General features: G+C 42.6%; 7 protein-coding genes across 17 annotated transcripts in view; 3 read left to right on the top strand and 4 right to left on the bottom strand.

Moving 5' to 3' along the window:
* LOC125768702 (uncharacterized) overlaps positions 1-1,021 on the bottom strand; it is a 51,443-nt gene extending 50,422 nt beyond the window's left edge. For 2 of the 10 annotated variants that reach the window (XM_049436730.1, XM_049436735.1), the window contains exon 1: positions 911-1,021. The gene's annotated coding sequence lies outside the window, so the exon portion shown is untranslated. The other 8 variants (XM_049436731.1, XM_049436733.1, XM_049436729.1 and 5 more) reach the window with 7 other exon arrangements.
* Positions 1,022-4,438: 3,417 nt separating this feature from the next.
* On the bottom strand, positions 4,439-6,252 carry LOC125768718 (Meckel syndrome type 1 protein homolog). Its single transcript, XM_049436758.1, has 4 exons — positions 6,143-6,252; positions 5,146-6,081; positions 4,858-5,011; positions 4,439-4,783 (listed from the first exon to the last, which is right to left on the bottom strand). The coding sequence occupies exons 1-4, from the start codon at positions 6,214-6,216 to the stop codon at positions 4,565-4,567; spliced, it is 1,383 nt and encodes a 460-aa protein (XP_049292715.1). The 5' UTR covers positions 6,217-6,252; the 3' UTR covers positions 4,439-4,564.
* A 644-nt stretch (positions 6,253-6,896) lies between these two features.
* On the top strand, positions 6,897-8,218 carry LOC125768725 (mitochondrial GTPase 1). The gene is made up of 2 exons (XM_049436770.1): positions 6,897-7,387; positions 7,449-8,218. The coding sequence occupies exons 1-2, from the start codon at positions 7,068-7,070 to the stop codon at positions 8,107-8,109; spliced, it is 981 nt and encodes a 326-aa protein (XP_049292727.1). The 5' UTR covers positions 6,897-7,067; the 3' UTR covers positions 8,110-8,218.
* A 431-nt stretch (positions 8,219-8,649) lies between these two features.
* Positions 8,650-10,946, top strand: LOC125768724 (protein rhomboid). Its single transcript, XM_049436769.1, has 6 exons — positions 8,650-9,020; positions 9,101-9,359; positions 9,631-9,739; positions 9,805-9,912; positions 9,995-10,208; positions 10,302-10,946. The coding sequence occupies exons 1-6, from the start codon at positions 8,919-8,921 to the stop codon at positions 10,593-10,595; spliced, it is 1,086 nt and encodes a 361-aa protein (XP_049292726.1). The 5' UTR covers positions 8,650-8,918; the 3' UTR covers positions 10,596-10,946.
* Positions 10,924-12,787, bottom strand: LOC125768712 (protein Red). The gene has a single exon (XM_049436749.1). It carries the CDS (start codon positions 12,608-12,610, stop codon positions 10,973-10,975), a length of 1,638 nt encoding a protein of 545 aa, XP_049292706.1. The 5' UTR covers positions 12,611-12,787; the 3' UTR covers positions 10,924-10,972.
* A 320-nt stretch (positions 12,788-13,107) lies between these two features.
* LOC125768713 (H/ACA ribonucleoprotein complex subunit 4) lies at positions 13,108-15,362 on the top strand. The gene is made up of 2 exons (XM_049436750.1): positions 13,108-13,246; positions 13,328-15,362. Exons 1-2 carry the CDS (start codon positions 13,237-13,239, stop codon positions 14,878-14,880), a joined length of 1,563 nt encoding a protein of 520 aa, XP_049292707.1. The 5' UTR covers positions 13,108-13,236; the 3' UTR covers positions 14,881-15,362.
* A 272-nt stretch (positions 15,363-15,634) lies between these two features.
* On the bottom strand, positions 15,635-21,247 carry LOC125768726 (chymotrypsin BI-like). Of its 2 annotated transcripts, XM_049436771.1 has the most exons (4): positions 19,909-21,247; positions 19,356-19,818; positions 16,806-19,281; positions 16,635-16,727 (listed from the first exon to the last, which is right to left on the bottom strand). In XM_049436771.1, exons 1-3 carry the CDS (start codon positions 20,056-20,058, stop codon positions 18,944-18,946), a joined length of 951 nt encoding a protein of 316 aa, XP_049292728.1. In that variant the 5' UTR covers positions 20,059-21,247; the 3' UTR covers positions 16,635-16,727; positions 16,806-18,943. The 2 variants fall into 2 exon arrangements, with proteins under 2 accessions (XP_049292729.1, XP_049292728.1); XM_049436772.1 differs by lacking the exons at positions 19,356-19,818; positions 19,909-21,247 and adding an exon at positions 15,635-16,238 and having other exon boundaries at positions 16,310-16,727; positions 16,806-18,940.
* Positions 21,248-21,266: the final 19 nt, after the last annotated feature.

Here is a 21,266-nt window from a genome sequence, read left to right as displayed (position 1 = left end):
TCTCGGAACAAGCACATGTGTCGGGGTTACTCATTTATTGAATAACGCACTGCATTATTGCCGCAACATCTGGATGATTTAGCATCCGCCTCTACAGATTCACTCACGATAGCCACAACCACAACGCAAATAATAAACTAACGGGCCTTGGATACATGGAACCATTTGATGGACAGTGGGCCCGATTTCTTCAAGCACAGGATATGCCGCGATACGCTTTGCTGCGAATTCCTATCAGGGCTAGCGTTATTCTACTCTTTTGGGAGCTGGGCAATTTCAGGCACACACGATGGTTCGCACCATACGATGACGACGATTTCCACTTCAAACGAACGACGGACGGCCGCGGCGACGACACCGCGACGGTGACGGATGATGATGGTGATGATGATGATGACGATGGGATTCTACATTTTCATTCCTACTGTCTTTGCTAGCCACAACAGAGCCAATACAAAATTGTCCAATCAATCGAAACCCTTTAAGATACCGGAAGAGCACAAATGAATTCTCGAAAAAACTCTTTACCGCACGAAATTGAACGATTTATGCAGGAGCACTACAGAACTGGTGCTGCACACGCGACAGCGGCCATTTTCTTTTCCCGTGAAACACACTTGGCCGCACTCTCTCTCTCGCGTAACACATTACCCACACGCGCTCGGTTTCGTACATACCACTACCATTGCAGAGCATACCCGCACACACGTTTACACACTGCTGGAAATCTTCCTGCTGGGCTCGTGTATTCGCAACTGCTCTGTGAGCTATTCCGAAATTGTCCTCCTTTAGCTGCGAAAAAATTCACGCACCGTCCAAGACGTGCACGGTACCAATCCTGCCGTGTTGATCGCACCTTCTGCTCTTCCGGATCCTCTCGAATTGAAACGAAACAAAAAAAATACGTTACCGTTCCTATCTCTCTGCGTCCCATATGCGTACGTAAAGTTTCTTCTCTCTTCCAACTTCATCTTTAACCTGCGCCTTCAACGAAACTGCACACAAACGCACACACACACTACCAAACTATCCATTCGTCGTATTATACTTGTTTCCGATGTGTTGGTGCCGTTTCGATTCGACCTGTAAACGATTCCGCTGCTGCTGGTTCCACTGCTAAAATTGTACTTTGCTCGTTTATCCAAGCTCGATAAATGTTGTGCCTTGCAATTTTAACCATTTAAACCATTTACTATGTGTTTTTATAATTGCAACCAAAGCAACCATCGCCAAATGCGCACGGTACAGTTGAACAACACCACTCAGCCAACGAGCACACTTTTGGCCTGTGCAGCGTAAACGTCGACAATGCGAAATGGCTGATATTATGCTACATAATAAAACATGAAATTGAGCGGCCGCACTCATACCAATGCTGTTGGCTTACAAATTCGCGGTTCAGGGAAAAAAATCGCAGTAATGTACCATGGGAAATGTAGCAGCCCATAAGATGATGTTACCTTCGAGACACACGGTTTGTGCTCTGGGCACAAACCCCATGTAAATTTATCGAAGCAACGCAATGTTTTTCCTCCAAGAAAATGGCTACTGAATTTAGTTCCCAGGAATTAATTTAAACAGAGTAGAAAAGGCAAAATTCTGCATTTGTATCAATTTCTTTACCAATGTCCATTGTAGAGTAAGTATATTCCAATCGAACAAATCTTCTGGATCGTTTATTTTTCTGTTGTACGCGACATAATTTGTAATCTAATGGAGGAAGCATATTTCTTCTACAACCCATTCCTTGCAAGTGCGAGCGAGAGGCACACAACGTAAAACAGTTGTAATGTGACCCAACCGTTTCCACACTTTATGTAGGTGAAAATGGTGCAAACAGCAAAAAAAAAGTCTGCTGTGTTAGAGATGTACAAATTCAGGGACACGGGCCAGTAAGACAACAACCGGACAGCAGTGCCAGCAGCAGCAGCAGCAGCAGAAGCAGCGGGGTGAATGCCAAATATAAACAGCCATCCCTTCGCACCCCGTCACCTTTCCGCATGTTCTGCCGATACGCAATACGCAAATTTAATCACACCCCAAACCGTCCGCAGCTATATAACTTCATCCACATCCTTCACGCATGGCTCGCTTCGTACCCACTCGATGAGGGAGCAAATAGGAATAACAACAGCGCAAAAATCCCGGAACAGGGCGGGGGAACGGGCAAGCAAAACGTCACAACTTTAATCAGCTTTAAGATCGATTCGGCCGTAGACGCGCAGCGCCTGTATTTCAGTTTCATCACCCGATCGTCGCCATCTTTTGCAGGTCGTATATCGACTTTGTTGTCTTCTCTTGCTGACGCTACTGTTTCTTTCCTCTTCTAGCACGTTGTTCGTACAGTTTGTTTGTTGAACGAATATTGTTCCATTACGTGGCAATGACATGCGTAGGGCCGCGTCGTCCGGAGAATCGTTCCTTTGCCTCATCACACGTCCTCCCGGATGCTTTTCGTCATTAATGCTTTTGCTTGCTTTATTATTTCGCGGTTTCGTTGCGGGAACAACAAAATATCCTATATCGGGCATCGCGTGACCTTTCTTAACTGCTGTCTCGCTCTAGCCCCAGCGTATGTTCCATATCTGTCTCAACATCTCCCATCTTCCATCGCGATGGATTTCTTCTTCGTTGCGGATGCTGTTCTTCCGTTCGACGCGAAATTACTATTGCTTTTGTCTCGCTTACACATGTGCGTTGTTAGACTGCTATCTCGTTTCTTTATTCTGGTCTTCCGCGACTTGTGTTATCTGGCTGACACTGCGTCAGATGTCCAATGCTTCTTCGTAAAATCTTGCAAAATCGAACGTGTTATTGTGTTTTCTTTTTTAATTGAAAATACTTTAAACTTGTGTAAATAACAAAAGAAGAAAGACAATGCATTCATAGTTCAACAAGGGGTGGGCAATAGGTATAAAGTCATATTATTTGTTTTACATTATATTCAACAGTATGATTCAGACGTATATTTAATGCAAAACAATTGCAGTAAGGATACTAAACGAACTCATAATTAGACTATTATGTACTATTTGTATGCTATACACTGATACATAGGCAATATTAAAGTAAAAAAGAAAGAGTTAGAATTAGGATACGTACAATTGTCGTGCAGGAATACAATTTCCTTTATTTAGCACATTTCTCAAACTAACTGCTAACTACGTTTCGCTTTTAAATGTTATGTGCAAATGACGATACAAAAAAAATCTTCGTAACCCTTAAAGCTTAGCAGCATAACAGACACATATATTGCGGGTAGTATGTTCACAGGAAGAAATCAAATGTGTAATATTGATTTGTTCCCTCCCAGCCCAGCAGCAAGTGCATTAGTCATGGGGAATTGTAGTGCTGTGGGAAGTGCAAAAAAACTGCTGTGTCGTATCCCGCCCGGAGTCGATCAATTAAAGTCAGCTTTTATTTGAACCCCAAACAGGTGCAAAGGCTGCTGCTGTTGGTCGTCGTAACCGTCTACAAACAGCTCACGCCGTTGCTATCGAATGATTTCTACGCTACCATCATACACTTAGAGACAACTTGCATGAGCGACGAACAGTGCCAGCTTCACACGCACATGTCTCGAGCAACAAACTCGTCCCGTGGACTGTGAATATATTTTTAGCAAATTCCTCCGTGCGGCGGCTTGTTGGTACAGTTCTTGCTCTTTATTCCGTTCGCCGTTGTTGTTTTTTTTTGTTATGTCCATCGTTCTTGCGTGCGCTCAGCGACAGCAAGCGGTGTGCTTGTGTAGGTTTGTAAGTCGTAAATGTGAATGTATAAATGGTATAATGGACTAAAGAAAACCTGAAACCAACGCATCGTAGCAACCGAGCGCAGAAAAGAGCCGATAAGACAGGACGGACGACTATGTGAGCAACAGTGTGCGATGGTTGTATAGGCAAAAGCCGAAATCAGCAGGAGAAAGCGAGAAAGCGCAACGGCATATAGAGTAGCCTGGCCGAGAAATCACGGCAACGTTGCAATTGCAAAAGTGAGATGAAGGCAACTAATTTTCTTTCTCACTTGCTCACCAGTGTGTGTGGAGTGTACGATGGAAGCGACAGGGTATATAGAGTAAGCTTCCTTTCCCCCTTCGTAACGCTGCACTTTTGCGCTTCTCTTCCATCATTGTGTTGTCTGTATGGAAGAGGAACCAGAGAAACCGACCTAGCGCGGTATGGATGGGAGGAAATTCTACATTTTGTGTGCGTTTGATTGAAATTCCATCGAAAAAATGCTACGAAATGAAACTCTTGCCGATCGGTAACATGTGACGAAGAAGACGTCTGCTACCGTTATTTCTTTGTGCGCGGCATATCGTTTTCTGTTGTATGGTTTTAGCAAACTACTGCTGCGCGGAAATTATTTCTCTACGTGCAAGTTGAGTCGATCCGTCCGAATGATAAAGTTTTGTTTCTTTAATAAAATTGTTACAGTGTTCAGATTACTCGAATAAATAGCATTCGATTTAATTGATCTGTCTACTATCAGCGTTACTATGATGTGGCGCAGGGTATGCTGTTATCGTTTGTCTTAAATTTAAACTAAATCCGATGATACCACCCTAGTACTTCAAGTCTACAAATTCTTCCAATCGCTCTCGCGCCCTACTGTAGGATTTGATTAGTTCCTTTAGGGTGATGTTTTTCGTTTTTCGCGTACTAGTAAAGTAGCCATCATGAATAATCTTAGGCTGGTGCTGCCGTACCATTTGGAAGCGAATTTGTAACTTTCCAGACGATATTGTCTCGTTAGCGTATCGGTTTAATATTGCTGCTCCGGCCTACAGAAAAAAGCTCAGAATTAATTATATCACAAAAATATCATGAGATAAAACAAGGAATGCACCTCTCTTACCTTCCCGTAAAATGATGGCAGATTCACCTGTCGACGGTTGCCCACGAGAAACCTTTCCATGCTATCAGTTACTGCACCGGAATTAGTCAGCTGCACAAAGTTGATTTTAGTTTCTTGTATTTGACGTCGTAATGGTATGGAGAGATGCGAGTGGCTGGAATTGATTAACTTAATTATGAACTGCTGAAATCTTGGCGATAGACGTACAGCGGAGTTGGAAAAAACTCTACTAGGAGGTTGTCATTCACGAATAAAAATCATTCATTAGCAGAGCGTTGAGTCACCTACCCTAAATATCGCTCGCGGCACCAATCGTCGATAGAGATGGCTTCAAAGTAAACTTCCAAGCTGTGTTCAAATTCTTTCGTGTCCGGTAGCTTTAGTAGCAGTTCGTGGCAATGTGCAAAATGCCAACAATCATTGAGCTGTTTTGAAGCATGTGTACTACCTGATAGTTGACTGTCCTTATTTATCATCTTTACATCCGGCGGAAGCTCAACACGATAACGTACATGAATTCCGTCGTACTTGAAATCTGATGCGCTCACTATTTCCAACAGCAATAGCAAATTGCGGTGCAATTGTTTCGGCATTTCAAAGCGTTCCTTATGATCTGCCGGTTGCGACCGAATAGCTTGCGTGGTGCCTACGAGAGCGAACTGATTCGATGGCTTTGGTAGTAATGATTTTCCCGAAAGGCATCTTTCCAGTGCGTAGTGATACATGTGCAAGTTGGACTCACGCATTTCGTGATAGAAAGGATTGGTGGTTATATGGTTGAAATCGGGAAATACTGTCAATATTCCTTCATCAGGACAAAAAGAAATGCTGAATAACAGCACTTCATGCCCTAAATCGGCCATAAGGTACATTGATTGGGTTTTGGAGGGCATATCCTGTGCCTGGTGTTGCTGCTGCCGCCTATGGTTTTGGTTGTCCCGGTCATCCGGATAGTAGTTGTCTTCATCAACATACGTGAACAGCAGCTGCGGTGTATGAGATTCTGATTTTAGCATTTGATAGTATTTCTTATGATAATCCGTTTTGCAGTTCTCCTTTATGCGATAATAGTCCTTTTCGTAGTGACTAAATATTTTCTCCTGCCAGCAAATAGTTCGTGTTTCGTTTGTTCCATTTTCAACCGCATCTCTATTTTCGTGGCTTTTGTCAAGTCCTTCCAAAATGGGGACGTCGATTAGGGAATGAATTTTTCGGATGGTTAATCTGAGGAACATAAACACATTAAGGAATCACATATGCGGCGCTTGTGAAAGTAGAAACAAACCTGCAACGGAAGTTCGATATGGAGCCATTGATACGATAAACTCCTGTTTTGTATTGTTTTTGGATTGAGAACATAACTTAGTAGGTACGAAATTCTTCCCTGTGTGTTCACTATCGACTACCAAACAGAATTGATCGTTCTATAGTTTTGTTTCATTTGAGCCGGAATGGTTGTATTTTTAATGTTGCCATGGAAACTGTATGTATCTAGTTGAATTACACGCCATGAAGCTTTCTTAATAAAATCATTTCATTGTATAGGCAACCCAAACGGGCTTTGGGTGATAAAATTGTACATCAGATTACACATGGAGGTGCCGCGAATAGCGTTGTTTGCAAATTATGAAATTAAGTTTAATAATTCGCTCATGGTTGGTTAGTCTTATTTGTTAAAGGGGCATTCGACCTCGTGTATATATTGTACCGTAGACCAAGTTGCAGGTGGACATGTACATATATGCCAAGTGAAGAACCATCATAAGGGTTAAAATGAAATAAATTTGGACCTAGAGCGTACACACATTTCCAACTGTGCCGATTTGCTCGAAACGGTAAGACATGTGCTAGAAAACAATATTTATCTAGCAGTCGTAATATTCGTGCTGTCAAATTCGCGAAAGCGCAGAAAACAGCGGAAAAATGTTTTGACACGATATGAAGTTTGTTTTGACACCAATTCTAACAGGTTTTCTCATTAGAAAAGCATGCGAATTGTGTGACGAATTGTTTTCGGCGGGTTGTTTTTCTTTTACCAGTGTTTCTAGGAACGAACGTACTAAAGGTTTGCTGAAGTAATTTTATAAAATAAAAAGGATCTTGCGTGTACCAACTTTTAACCGCTGCTTACGCAAGTTTGAGTGTCTAGTGTATAATCAAGATATCTAAGCTATACAGGTGAAAAAAGAGACACTTAGACCGATACAACAATGAACAGCTTCCGTACGACGTTTCCATTTGTTTCTCGTGAACTGCTGAACTGGTTCCCAGGTCATATGGGGAAAGGTATGAAACAGATGCAGCAAAAGCTGAAGCAGATTGACTGCGTCATAGAAGTACATGATGCTCGAATACCGCTCACCGGTCGTAATACAGAATTTAAACACACAATTAGTGGCATCAAGCCCCATATATTGGTACTGAATAAGTGTGACCTTATAGAAAAGCAGTTTGAAAGCAAAATTATTGATCACCTTCAGCAGGAAAACCACGATCCAACGAACGTTTTGTTTACAAATTGCAAGAACCAGTAAGTACTATAATTTGTTAGAATTACCATCGTTTTACCCTTACCCTTTTTCCCGTTCTAGAAGTTGCAGGGGACTTCGAAAATTGATGCCGTTGGCACAGGATCTAATAAACAATTCAGATCGGTATAATCGTTCCAGTCAACGAGAATTTTGCATTATGATTATTGGTGTGCCAAATGTGGGAAAATCGTCGCTCATAAACGTTCTACGAAACCGGCACCTTAATAAGAAGGGCGCCAGCCAGGTGGGTGCTGTTGCGGGAGTTACTAGAAGCGTGCTGAACCGTATAAAAATATGCGAAGATCCTCCCATTTATCTGCTGGATACACCTGGAATACTAGAGCCAAATATCGCCGATACTGAAACAGGGTTACGGCTGGCATTGGTTTCATGTCTGCAGGATCATCTGGTTGGCGAAGAGCTGATTGCCGATTACCTTTTGTTCCTACTAAACAAGCAGCAAAATTTCCGCTATGTTAAGGTAATGAGTTTGCCTGAGCCAACCGATTCGATTGCCAGTGTCCTGATGTCAAATGCAATCCATTTAAACAAAATGATTCGTACCAAACAGCTGGATGGTACAAGTGTACTTCGTCCGGATATTAATATGGCAGCAAAGTTAATGCTGAAATCTTTTCGAACAGGAGCATTTGGAAAGATTTTGCTAGACGAAGATAAAATTAAGTACGGTATGAGTAGTATTAAACTAAAACACTATTGAATCAGGCATTCTGTTATGGTTTACTGACTACTGGGAAATGTTCTGTTATAGGAGGGTTTAGTCAAAAATTCATCGAATGTAATAAATAGGAAGCTTTTTAAAGAAAAAATTATGTATGTCGCTTCAATATCATCGTTGTTTTCTCATTTTCTCTCAGCTAAACGTCGTATTGTCGTTGTTACAAGTGTAGAGGTCATGTTAGAACCATAATACTCATTACGAACCTAATTTATACTTGGTTACATTCATAGAACACTGTTACTGTGCTGGAATTTTCAAAACATTACTTTTCTGTTTGAGTAATCAGATAAATATCACTTTTGCTGTCTGTACCGTCAACGTATTCTGAATTATTCAGAAAGAAATGTTTTCTAAAAAAAGAATTTGGAAGAATTGAAAGCCGACGTATCGCCGACTTTCCCACATATGCAACAAACAAATTGAATTGTTCAAATTTGTTTACTTTCATAAAATTTCTGACAGAAACAGGGTGAAATAACTATGCGACATCATCATTTGGTCAAAAAGTGCCATCACTGTTGACAGATGTCAGTTTCGGCTATCAAACGAAAGCAAACATTTTGATCTCAGTGTGACGAAGGAAATGACTCACTGTGCGTGAATGTTTGGAATTAGTTGAGCAAATAACTAAGAGGTGGAAAAGCGGGTTGCCCGCATTTGGTATTGGGAAAGTAGAAAGCTATCCAAGGAAGGATATTGTCGGGAAACTGCTTTCCACGTACATTCCATTTGTTAACATCCGTTCCAGACGTAGCTCAGTATTTCGTTCAGTATTCAGTTTGTTTAAGATGGACCGTTGTGAGCAACATGTACAAGCGATTCCATTACAACGCCTTAATACACGTGAAGAGAACCAGAGGCGGCAACAGCTACGGCATCTCTTTGATAAGGTGATAATTAATCTGCCGAATTTGAACATTATTGACGTTAAAATGAACGGATTTTACTAATCGTAAATTTTTCTTTCTAGTATGATACGGATTCCGATGGTTATCTGAACGTAACCGAGATGAAGAGCCTTATTAAAGAGAAAAAGTGCCCAGACATGCCAAAAGAGTTGGCAATTCATCTGTTGAAATCGTCCGACTTAAACAATGATGGCCGTCTGGATTTCGCTGAGTTTTACAAGCTCAGTACCGAGCATCCGATCTTTCTGTGTGAAATGTATCTAAAGTATTGTAAAGCGGTAGTGCCTAGACGAAACGTGGCGGAAGAAGGCGATGTATTAGGTAAAATTATCATATAAAGTTTGATCATACATTCTTTACATTACGTAAGTTTTAGGAACCAGATAGAGATACACGTTCCGTAGCGATATATCCACTACAGATCAGCAAATTGATAACGTAGTGTGATAAACCTTATTCAGTAGCCTTGTAGATTATGTTTCTCATACGATTCCAATCAAATTAGTTTATCATGCACTAAATGTTTGTCACACACTAAATGTGTGAACATACATATGTGTATGATTTTCACTCAAAGCTGCTGTTATTTCAGATGGCGAATACGAGCAAAGCATGAAACTATGGCCTCCCCCACTGATGATGATAATTTTTTCGATATTGGAAGTAATTTTCTTCATCGTGGATATCGTCAAAACGCAAGAGTAAGTTATCTCGCGATCATAAGGACTAAATTGATTAATACATATTTCATCCTATCGTTATCTAGTCAAAATGGTACTAGTACGAGTGGCCCGATGGCGACCTTGTTTATCTACAATCCACACCTCAGACACGAGGTGTGGCGTTTCCTAACGTACATGTTTGTACATATCGGGTGAGTCAAACTCTTCCGGACCTACGACGGTGTATCAACGCGAACTTTATTATCACTGAAATGTTTATTACCGTATCCATAGATTCATGCATCTGATAATGAATTTACTTGTGCAAATCTTGCTGGGCACTGTGCTGGAATTGGTGCACTGCTGGTGGCGTGTGGCGCTGGTATACCTCGCAGGAGTGATTGCGGGCTCCATGGGTACTTCGTTGTTCACGCCACGTGTGTTTCTCGCAGGTGCTTCTGGTGGTGTTTACGCGCTCATCACAGCTCACATTGCAACGATTATCATGGTAGAGCTAACAATTGCCAAATAGTCACTATTGGCACCGTGTATTTATTTATGCTATTTTTCTTTTTCCTTTTTATTATATTTTAACGCACAGAACTGGAAACAAATGGAATACGCCATCGTTCAGCTGTTCGTATTTTTGGTGTTTTGCGTTACTGATTTGGGAGTTTCAATTTACAACAGTATTAACGACCCGTTCGATAAGGTGGGGTATATTGCCCACGCCAGTGGTGCCTTGGCAGGGTTTCTTGTTGGAATCGGCGTGTTGCGAAATCTTAAGATTGAATCCTGGGAGCGTAAGCTGTGGTGGTGTGCAGTAACGATTTACATCCTATTGATGATTGGCGGCATAATGTACCACTTTTTGGATCCTTCCCATTTTTACTAACCCGTTAAGAGACCGTCTCAATCGTATGTTTGTATGCTCAAGATTTCAACAGTATACTGTCGGTGTTTTTTTTTTGGGTGATAGCCAAAAATATGTTACAAAGCATTGTACAAAGTGCAAGCACTGCTCATGATACTGCTTAAGTGCCTTAGCTTTAGTGCCTCATAAAGCCAAACGACCGATCATTTCCGATTTAAAAATAAGACAATCGTGCCTTTATACTTTTTCTTATTGCTTAAAAATATGGAACAAATTTCGTTTAAAAGCAAACAGCACAATTGCATAGTTTATTCATATTGTACTTATCGTACTTATTATATTACGAAGAATAAAACTCGTTTACACTTTAAAGGTTTTTACGCGTTTTAGGCTATATTCTAATACTTCGACTTCTTAAAATCGACATCTTCATCACCTCCCGATTTTGCCTTCCGTTTTTGAATTATGTTCTGAATTTGCTGCCATTCGCGGTCCAATTCTGCTTTCTCATTTTTCTCGGTTTTGTGTTTGCGTGTCTTGCGACCATCTTGCATTTTTACACCATACTGGAAGGCAGCCTTCGGCAGCGCCTCCTTGCTACTCATGTAATCTGAATATTCTTCCTGTGTGTCAAAATCCCAGCGTCCAATCGGACCTTTCTTGTTCCCGAGATCCATCTTGGTGTAATCAACCTCGTCATCCGAATCATCTATTGCATCGTTCATCTCCTGCAACCCGGGATAGCATTCTGCGTAACCTTCCGGCTCCGCTGTAAGCTTAGTGATCAGCTGGGCCGACAGCTTGGGTGGTGCCGGGATGGGCGGTATGGCAGCAGAGTCACGGGCAGCGGCAGCATCGTCGTTGTATTTATCGAAATAGCTATGACGACCAGTATTTCCTTCCAGCTTCGATGATCCAGCTACGTCTTCATACCGCCGATTTGGTTGGTAATCCCCAATCTCACCGTAGATCGAATCGTCTACCATGCCTTTGCTACCTGGTTCATCGCTTAGCTTGAAAAGTGGTTTATCCTTATCTCGACGTTTGTTTTTCTTGCCCCTTCCTCCCTGTCGCAAATACGAGAGTATTTGTGCCAGCTTATTGATAACGATATCGTTCGTAGTAAGCGTTTGTGTATCCCCGACATCCAAGGGCACTTCTGCCTTCGAACGAATGACGGTAGTCGGGATGTCAGAGTCGACATTTTCATCTTCCAACTCAATGTGGTACGCCATTCGTCCCGGTGCAAACATTTCATTGCGTTCTATCATTCTTGATCGTTGCTTTTCCAAGGTACGGTAAATGTTTTGTCCCAGCACGGTGCGAAATTCTAAATCATCCTGAGGTTCTTTATCAACATTACTCGCTCCACTGCCTCGCTGTGTTGGTACTGTAGGCCCCGATGATGCAATTGGAACTTCCGCAGATGGTTCAATGTCGACAAGCTTTTCCATCTCTTCTTCCTGCTCGTGCTCTTTGGCAATGATTTCACTACGAACTTTTTGAAGAAGCGCATAATCCAGACCCTTTACCAAGTGGGTGTGCTCCATGTCACCGCCCAAGAATTTAGACTCCTGTATCTGCTGCCTACGACGTTCAGCCGCGTTTAAACCTGATTTCACATCTGGTGCTACCGCACGATAAGCACTCGTGGAACTAGACGAGTCCAAATTCTGGTAGTCGGGATTTGCACCGTCCCGTCTTTCTCTGGCTCGGTCGCGGTACTTTTCAGCCAGTTCCGCCAGCTTGTTGTCTTCCTGTTTTTTTAACTGAGCATAAAAGTTTTTCTTTTTACGCCGAGCTTCGTGTCGTTCAGACGACGGTGGCTTCATAGACGATGATGACGATGCCGGTGTCCCTGACGCTCCAGCAGAAGATGCAGATGACGCCTTGGACATTGCATCACGTATTGATCCAGCGCCATGTCCTGATCCGGGAGGGGCTCTGGGTGTCATAAGGAGCTTCCGGAAATCATCGTTCGTCAATCGTTGGGTGGCCGGAGTTTCCGGTTCATGGTGATCGTTGTCCGCAGGCATGTCGTCTCGTAGTAATTTTACTACTTTCCGTTACGAACGACAAACAAGTGTCCGTCTGTAATATAATGCTCCTTTGTGGGACACTATCGGATAAATCACTACACTTACAGGTATAGTTATTTTCCTCTTTTCGTATGAAAGAAAATCAATAATTTTTGGTGGATTACCAAAGAATGTTTTGATGTGATTGCAAGCAAAAGATAAACAAGACAATCTCATACTTAGGCGTCCGTTGGGCATCGTAGTTGACAGTTGGTAAATATAAAACTTTTAATTTATTTGGAGTTTTGAAAGCACACTCTGGATTGAATAAAAGGTGCGAATTGAAGTACGAACCAACTTATTTTATTGCTGAAATTTTTTTACAAATTATTGTTCACAAATATTTTAGACACTTGGATCCAAAATTCATATTTACTGTGGTAAAATTCCATACTGTGGCACATGTCCATAAGCACCTTGTTTATTTTTATGGCACGTTTTAACCTCAAAAATGTCAGCTGTCAAATGTTCTTGCCCGGCGTGTTTGATAATACAAACCGCGTGTTCGCTACAATTGAACGGATCTTCTGCGAATCTGGACATAGTTTTGCTTGCTGTAAAGGAATCACAAACCTTTCGTAATCATGGAAGTGGGTAAGTAGTGTATTAGCTAGGATTGATATCATTTTCGTTTAACCAAAGATGAGTTATATTAATGTGTTTTCTCGCTCAAAGATATTCCGTCGTCGCCAATCAAGAAGGAGAAGAAAAAGAAGAAAATCAAGGAAGAACCGGACGCGGAGATTGAAAATTTGGGCGAGCTTCAGAAGTCTGGCGATTTCCAGTTGAAACCTTCGTCCGCCATCGCTACTTTAGACACGTCTAAATGGCCCCTGTTGTTGAAAAACTTCGACCGCTTGAACGTGCGCACCAACCATTACACGCCACTTCCGTTCGGTTCGTCCCCGTTGAACCGCAAGATAAATGACTATGTAGCGGCCGGTTTTATCAACCTGGACAAACCTTCTAATCCTAGCTCGCACGAAGTAGTAGCATGGATCAAACGAATACTGAAGGTAAACAAAACAGGCCATTCGGGAACGCTGGATCCGAAGGTAACGGGTTGCTTGATCGTGTGCATTAATCGGGCCACACGTTTGGTGAAGAGCCAACAGAGTGCGGGTAAGGAATATGTGGCCGTCTTTAAGTTGCACTCCGCCGTGGAGAAGATTGCTAAAGTAACGCAGGGGTTGGAGAAACTTCGTGGTGCCCTGTTCCAGCGTCCTCCGCTGATTTCGGCCGTTAAGCGACAGTTGCGCGTGCGAACGGTGTATGATTCGAAGCTGCTGGATTTCAACGACCAGCATAATATTGGTGTATTTTGGGTAAGTTGCGAAGCTGGTTCCTACATTCGTACGATGTGCGTCCACTTGGGTCTTGTGCTCGGTGTTGGCGGACAGATGCTCGAACTTCGCCGCGTCCGTTCCGGCATTCAGTCGGAAAAGGACGGCATGGTGACGATGCACGATGTGCTCGATGCACAGTATCTGTACGATAATCACAAGGACGAGTCAATGTTACGCCGTGTGATTAAACCATTGGAAGGTTTGCTCGTTGGCCACAAGCGCATCATCATGAAAGACAGCTCGGTGAATGCGGTGTGCTATGGGGCGAAAATTTTGCTACCCGGCGTATTGCGCTACGAGGATGGGATCGAGATCGATCAAGAAATCGCGATCGTGACTACCAAGGGCGAAGCAATTGCATTAGGCATTGCTCTAATGACGACGGCCACCATGGCTGGATGCGATCATGGAGTCGTTGCAAAAATTAAACGCGTCATCATGGAACGCGACACCTACCCACGCAAATGGGGCCTTGGGCCTAAGGCTTCGATGAAGAAGCAGTTGATAGCTTCGGGAAAGCTGGATAAGTACGGCAAACCGAATGAAAACACACCGAAAGATTGGCTCAACAACTACACCGATTTTAACCAGTCCGCAAAGCAAACGAATGGAAGTTCGGCAGCGGATGATTTAGCCGGCGGCAAACGCAAACTCAGCATTGGTGAATCCAACGCGGAAGATTTATCGGCTTCAGTGGTTGGCGATGGAGAAGGGAAGAAAAAGAAAAAGAAGAAGCATAGGAAAGATGCTGAAGATGCCACAGAAGGAGACGGAGGAGACGAACAGCCGATGGACCAGACGGAAGGCGTTGAAGATGGAAAGGAGAAAAAGAAAAAGAAAAAGAAAGACAAGAATGTCTCCGCGGAAGAAGCGGCAGAGTAATGAATGGTCGGATTACATTGCACTAGATGTATAGACAGTAAGCATTTGTATCAATGGAAATAATTGGTAAATGATTTTATTCAAAGGAACAATTTGTATTTGTATGACAAGATTTTCGGCCTTTGTTTGTTCCATTTTCCATCCATTACAAACAAACACAGATGCAAGTTTTTAAATGATCCAACAGAGCTATCGGTTTATGGCAACTTCACGAATCCGTTTGTTTGTGGACTTTGTCCATCAGTAATTATTTGCTCTGGTACCAAGCAAAGAGGAAAGCAAGAAAATGCATTCATCATAGCGTTTCTTTCTTCTTCAAGTTGCAAATAGACTTAATAGACGGAAGAGAAGAGGGTCATATTCTTAGAAACGGAATATGTGTAATTTTGTTTATAGAATTCTCTCACCTAAATACAGCAAACATGTTTATCAAGAATTAGTACTTTAAGCTTAAGGAATAAAAAAAATGAAATCAAAGCTAAAATGCGCTTTCGAACGTTAAGCAAATCAAACGTGCACCTGATATTTGAGAAATCCTCTACTTTTCATAGTGAATGGCCCAAGGAACCATCCAACCCGCATGGTCAATTTTTGGCTAACATCTGCAATTTGCAAGTTGAGCCAATCGAACTATCATATTTTTTCTTTTAGGAGCTCAACCGAATTAATTAAATACGCACAAACCAGAAATAGAGCTTGCAGATATAGGCAGATTATTCAAAGCGTAGAAGCATTTCCTCCAAACTCATTTACGATGCTTATTTCTTGATGAGCTCTAGCAATAGATAGGCAAGCAAACAGCCATCACGTGGTTTGTGAAGGTGAAATTAACACCAACAGAAGTCACAGATGTCGAATACAGTATGTGCATTGGATTATTCAATCCAAGCGGATAGTATGCACAGCATTTGCGTTATATTCTGGCCTAAACACAACGAAAGGAAAAAATAGTATCTTAATGGAAGTTTTTAGACGGAACGAAAGCTGTTGTTTATTCAGTAAAATGGCCACAAGTTTCTACATAAAATGGTAAAACACAGAACTGTGGCACGATGTTTGGCCTTATACTCCGGTGTTATCACGGATCCATTGACGGTATTGCGAAACTCGCGTGTATCCAGTTGGTGTCGTAGCATCGCACGAAGCAGTGATGAGTGAAGCAACTCCAACCAGTGTGTCTATGCGTCGCTCTGAAACGACGAAGCCAGCTCCAAGATCTCCATTGCATACATTAGAACGTTGGATAACATCTTCTGCGCAGAAGTGGTTCGGGATCGTAATTTGATAAACACCGACGCAACGCGAATCGCTGATCACGCGCTGGTAACCCACCTTCAGGAAGTCAGATCGGGTTTGTCCTATGTAAAAGGTATGTATGAAAATTAGTTAGTTTTGCTCATTCAAATCAAATTCGTTTTCAGGCTTTTACCTCCGACCGTGTTGAAACCAAAGCCTACGACCATGCCTTCTTCATTTTCGTACGGTAGATTGCGTCCCTGAAGTGGGAGCTGGATTGGGCTAATAAGTGCAGTGAAGGTGACTGGTTGAGGCAGAACGATAAATCCAACATCATTCGCCCGGTTGGCCATGTTGAAGCTTGGATGGGCAACGGCCTGAGTAGACACTTGCATGTTTAGCTGCCCGAACACGGTGCTGCCTAGTCCAACTTCCCAACGAACGAAACCTGCGATATTCTGTGCCGCTGTCAGGACGTGTCGATCGGAGATTAACGATCCTCCACCATAGAACCCAGAGTTGCCTGAGTTTAGATATAGCACATAGACGTTGAAGGGTGTATTGGGAGCATTAAGTCCGTTAACAATACGAGGACTGCGGTCCGGTTGTATCTGATTAAGAAGGTACACGTTAATTTATTAAGCACTAAACTAAGAAAACAGGCAAAAATGAAAGTTGGGTAAACTCACTTCTAGAGCCGACACGCTACATAGCGTAGCTGCAAGAAGTAATCCAACGTATCCTTTCATGCTGCACGACGGTTGTATGTTCGGAATGGGCAAACTAGCAAAGCACCAGAACCACTCTGTTTGGAGGTCAATCGGGAAACGGTGCCTTATATACAGAACTGGCATTTGATGGCGTTTCGTTGTCGATCGGTTTGGGGTTTTCATGTGATAAGTGTTTGGTAAAACTGTCTATAACGGTCCATTCCGTTTTATCAATCATGTTTCCGCCCAAATGTGTAACAATTCGATATTGTCGCTGTCGAATGTGTAGGATGTTGATAAGAGATCAATCATAAAGCAGCACAACACCTGAGTCTTGCGATATTTGCTAGGTAGACATGTCTTGGCACGAATGCACTTTCCAACTCAATCTAATGCATTTTCATTCATTTTTAACTTTCATTCAACGCATTGTACGCACTGTTTATTGCACAGAGGATGATCGTGAAACAGAACATAGTTTGGATTTATGTATTAATTGTTACTCACTAGAAATTGATACTTCCTAGAAGATTGACGAAAGCACCCTGCCCTCTTTTTTCTGGATCAATAGTACAATTATTGTATATCTCTACTATTATGAGCAGTTTCGTTTTACATTTTTATCAAACTGTGACATCATTAATAGGCTTAGCTGCTGGAGTGAAGCAATAGCTTACAATTAAGGTGTGACCGTAAATCCATTGCAATCAATGATCGATCGTTATGATTGGAGATGGCGCCTTTAGCAGAGATTTGGATGACTAAGTAGCTTAATGATTGATGATTATGAAACAATCAATGTTTAGCCAATGTTCTGCGTAACGACAGTGTTCTGCTAAATCGGATGAGTAATATGTTGTCGTGAAATAAGTTCCGAAAGTGCTGTGTTATTCTTTGCGAAAGCTATACATTCATGTCACGCAGAATTGTATCAATTGTTGTCTGTGCAAATATCAAGATTCTAAACCAATTTAAAGACACAGTTGCTCGTATAATATCATAATTGTTAAAAAGGTACTTTATTCCATTTTTGTTGTTATATACAGTCCACATCTTAGCGAGGTGGATCACCTTTTCGTATGACATGCAAATCAAGCAGCAAGTCTAAACCAAATCCAAGACGAAACGTTGAAGAAATCATTGAAAATCTGAATGTTCTGATCTAAATGAAGCTGTTCGGATCTCAGCCTTCAGCAAACAGGGTCTGTTAACTTGTGGCCAATAGTTTAGAAGGAAAATGGAAGCAGTGGCGAGTTTAACGGTAAGCGAACTAAGGCACCGCGCTCGCTAGTGTATAAAACTATTTTCTTTATTCAATGATTTCGTAAGAGCCTTGCTTGCTTTCCCGCTTAGGGTCCCCAGCACTGAAAAATCCGCCACTGTATGGAAGACAAACAAAAGTGAAAAGAGATACGTCCCTAAATTTAATCTACAAGTTATTCTTCTGTTTGATTTTCAACACACTTCTGGAAGATCTCATACGGGGCTCAAGCTACTACATCCGGAGGACGACGTTTAGTCGTTTTTTTTATAATAACTTGACTTCATGGAAAATATAGACAACATCAAACGTACAACGGAAGCAGTGTCTGAAGGTAGCAATGAACATGATTGCAAGAGTTCGAATATTAGATTGTGGACCAATGTGACCTGCTTTAGATTCTGACCACGATAGGATTCGGACATATGATACTGGTATAATCTCTTTTGGCAAGATTCTCGAGTGTCCCTTCCTGTAAGATGGACTGACAAGAAGGGGAGGGGCTTTGCTAGTAATCCCAAGTTCAGATAAACTGGTCGCAGGTTTTTTGCAGCCGTAAAAATATTGTTTCTTTGCGTGGTAATTGATTTAATTGCGTTCCAACGTACAATAGGTGAATTATATTTATCGATCCTCTCCATGTGCGTTCAGTGGCGGTGGCAAAGCGAGTGTCGGTTGATATACTAAAACTTCTGATCAGTTCCATTTCAGTGTGAAACGTTCTACCATTGCCTTGTAGACCAATATCAAAACAGGGGCTAGAGTAGGGTGCTTCTTATAGTCGTTATTGCAGGAATCGGTGGTGTTGCTAGGATGGTGGCGGTGATTGAGCATTGAACAGAGAAAAAAATCCTATCTAGCTCACGACAGATGCAAAGGCACGAAGGCCTGTGGTTTTTGCTATCCAGCTTAGATAATTAACGGTACGAATGTATCCGGATGGATCGCCGGTACTACAACCCCGGCTGGACACGAATGATACAATGCCTATCTGTACCCAGCTACTGTCGTCCTGTTGCATTACCATCGGGCCGCCAGAGTCTCCTTGACAGACGTTTTGATATGACCGTTCCCAACCCACTGCACAGAGTGTGGAGTTACGTATGATAGAAGCACCGTAGACGGTCGTACATTCAGCATTTGAAATGATGCGCATACGCTCGTACTTTAGTATCGTCGATATAGATTGGAGAGCTGAGACATGCAATAACTACATGTTAGTGATCGAGAAAATGTAGTATCATGTATTGAAAAGAATGACAGCCTACCGTCAGATGTTCGTCCAAATCCGGATACCGTAACCTGGCGGCCAACGTACAAATCTGTCGGTGATAAATGTATCGGTAACTTGATCGGATAGATCTCTAAACTGTAAGGCACTAATGATGGTAACCGGATGAGAGCTACATCGTTCGTAAGCTTCCACGGATCGAACTCAGGATGCACGAACTTGCTGACCGTGGACATTGTTAGCCGCGCCATGTTCAAATGGATCGATCCCAGCCCAATCTGGAAGACGTTATAATCGTTGGCACAGTGGGCAGCTGTTAGAATCCATTGGGCATCAATCAGGGAACCCCCACAGACCGTTACTGAACGACCGAGTGCTGCCCGAATTGAAACTTGCCAAGGAAACTGTCCCATCTGTGCTGATTGCCCGTTGACGACTTTGGCCAGCAGTTCGCGTGTTGTCGATCGGGCATTGTTCCTGGGGATAGGAATGGCAGTGAGCTGTTCTTGAAAATGTTGATAGCACTATATAGATCACGCATCGAAAAGTTCAGCGGCGCGCTAGCTGCACGTTAGCATGGTTGATCGTACCTTTCCGGCCGTTCCGTTACTACACGCTACTTTGTCGATGGCGGTTATACAGACGCACAGTACCGCTAGAATCACGGATAATTGAGACCACTGTTTCTGCTTCATTGATTTTAGTACGGTATACCATCGTGCCTTCCGATCTTGAACCATTCTGCTAAATAATGTGACGCGTAGCGTTGGAGCAAGTAAGCACGAAACAGCAGGTTTACCGAACGAAAATGGTGTACCACTTGGGAGAACATTCTTATATGTCTGTCCACACCGCTGTAGGTCTGCATTCGATTAGATCGCAAATAGGACCTCAGCCATTGGGACAGGTTGCAGCAAGTGGAAAAAGTTGTTGTGCGAGCAATCTCATCGCCCAGGACCGATGTTATCGGCACATATGGACAATGGAATACACTCATCGTACACGCACGGGAGGTAAAGTAACGTTCGAGATGAATTAGCTGCTCGATTGTTTTCGACATGCCGTGTGCATGAAGATGAAGTCTGTCCACATTAGTCACGGTACACCTTCGGATGCAGTGTAAGTTTCCTTCAATGCGAGAAGGACAAATAATCGTAGCATAATTTGAACGTTTGTCATCCACTTATGATGGTTATACGACAAATATGCCATACCTATGCATATGTGCCATTGTCCAACAAACATAGCAGATCGCGATATATTATCGCACTATGGTGTGCACTATCACTTATCGCTCTGTATGTCCGATACGAACGATGCTATCTTTCCAAGCGCTATGGCTGTGCAGTTGGTGATTCTGATATTTTTTTAAGTATAACATTTACACACAGGAAGTGTTGGAGCCATTTCTTAGTATACATAATCTTCTTCTTCTTGGCTAAACGACCTTACAGGTCACGCCGGCCATTTCTGGCTTACTAGACTTATTTTACCACGTAGCCGGATAGTCAGTCCTTCCTACGGGGGACGGTCCGGATTTGATTGGAACCCGGTCCGGCCGTGTGGACTGGCGCCATTTATCATATGCACCACCGAGCCGCCCGGTATACATAATATACGAGGCATACATAATCATAATTGTTTATTCGTCAATGGACCAATAAGTCCACTTGGCAGCGTTTAGAACATATAGATAAACAGATACTATTTCGCACGCTGGTTGTTTATGCTGTCGATCAATGGCGCATTTGTCTTGGTTGGCTCAAACGCATCACAGACACTAAAAAAATACGGCACATTATTCCACAGCTAGCAAGGATCCAACGTCGATTTTCCACAGCTAGGAAGGATCGCACCCGTAGAGCACGGGCAGGCAGGACGTAAAGGTTGATGGCCGAGACTAGCGTAGAAGAATCAACGTGGCCATTTATTAACCAGGAGATTGTTA

The sequence above is a fragment of the Anopheles funestus genome, chromosome 3RL (assembly GCF_943734845.2).
Source record: "Anopheles funestus chromosome 3RL, idAnoFuneDA-416_04, whole genome shotgun sequence".
NCBI lineage: Eukaryota > Metazoa > Arthropoda > Insecta > Diptera > Culicidae > Anopheles > Anopheles funestus.
The sequence above is the reverse complement of the archived record's forward strand: the minus strand, read 5'-3'. Positions and strand labels throughout refer to the sequence as shown.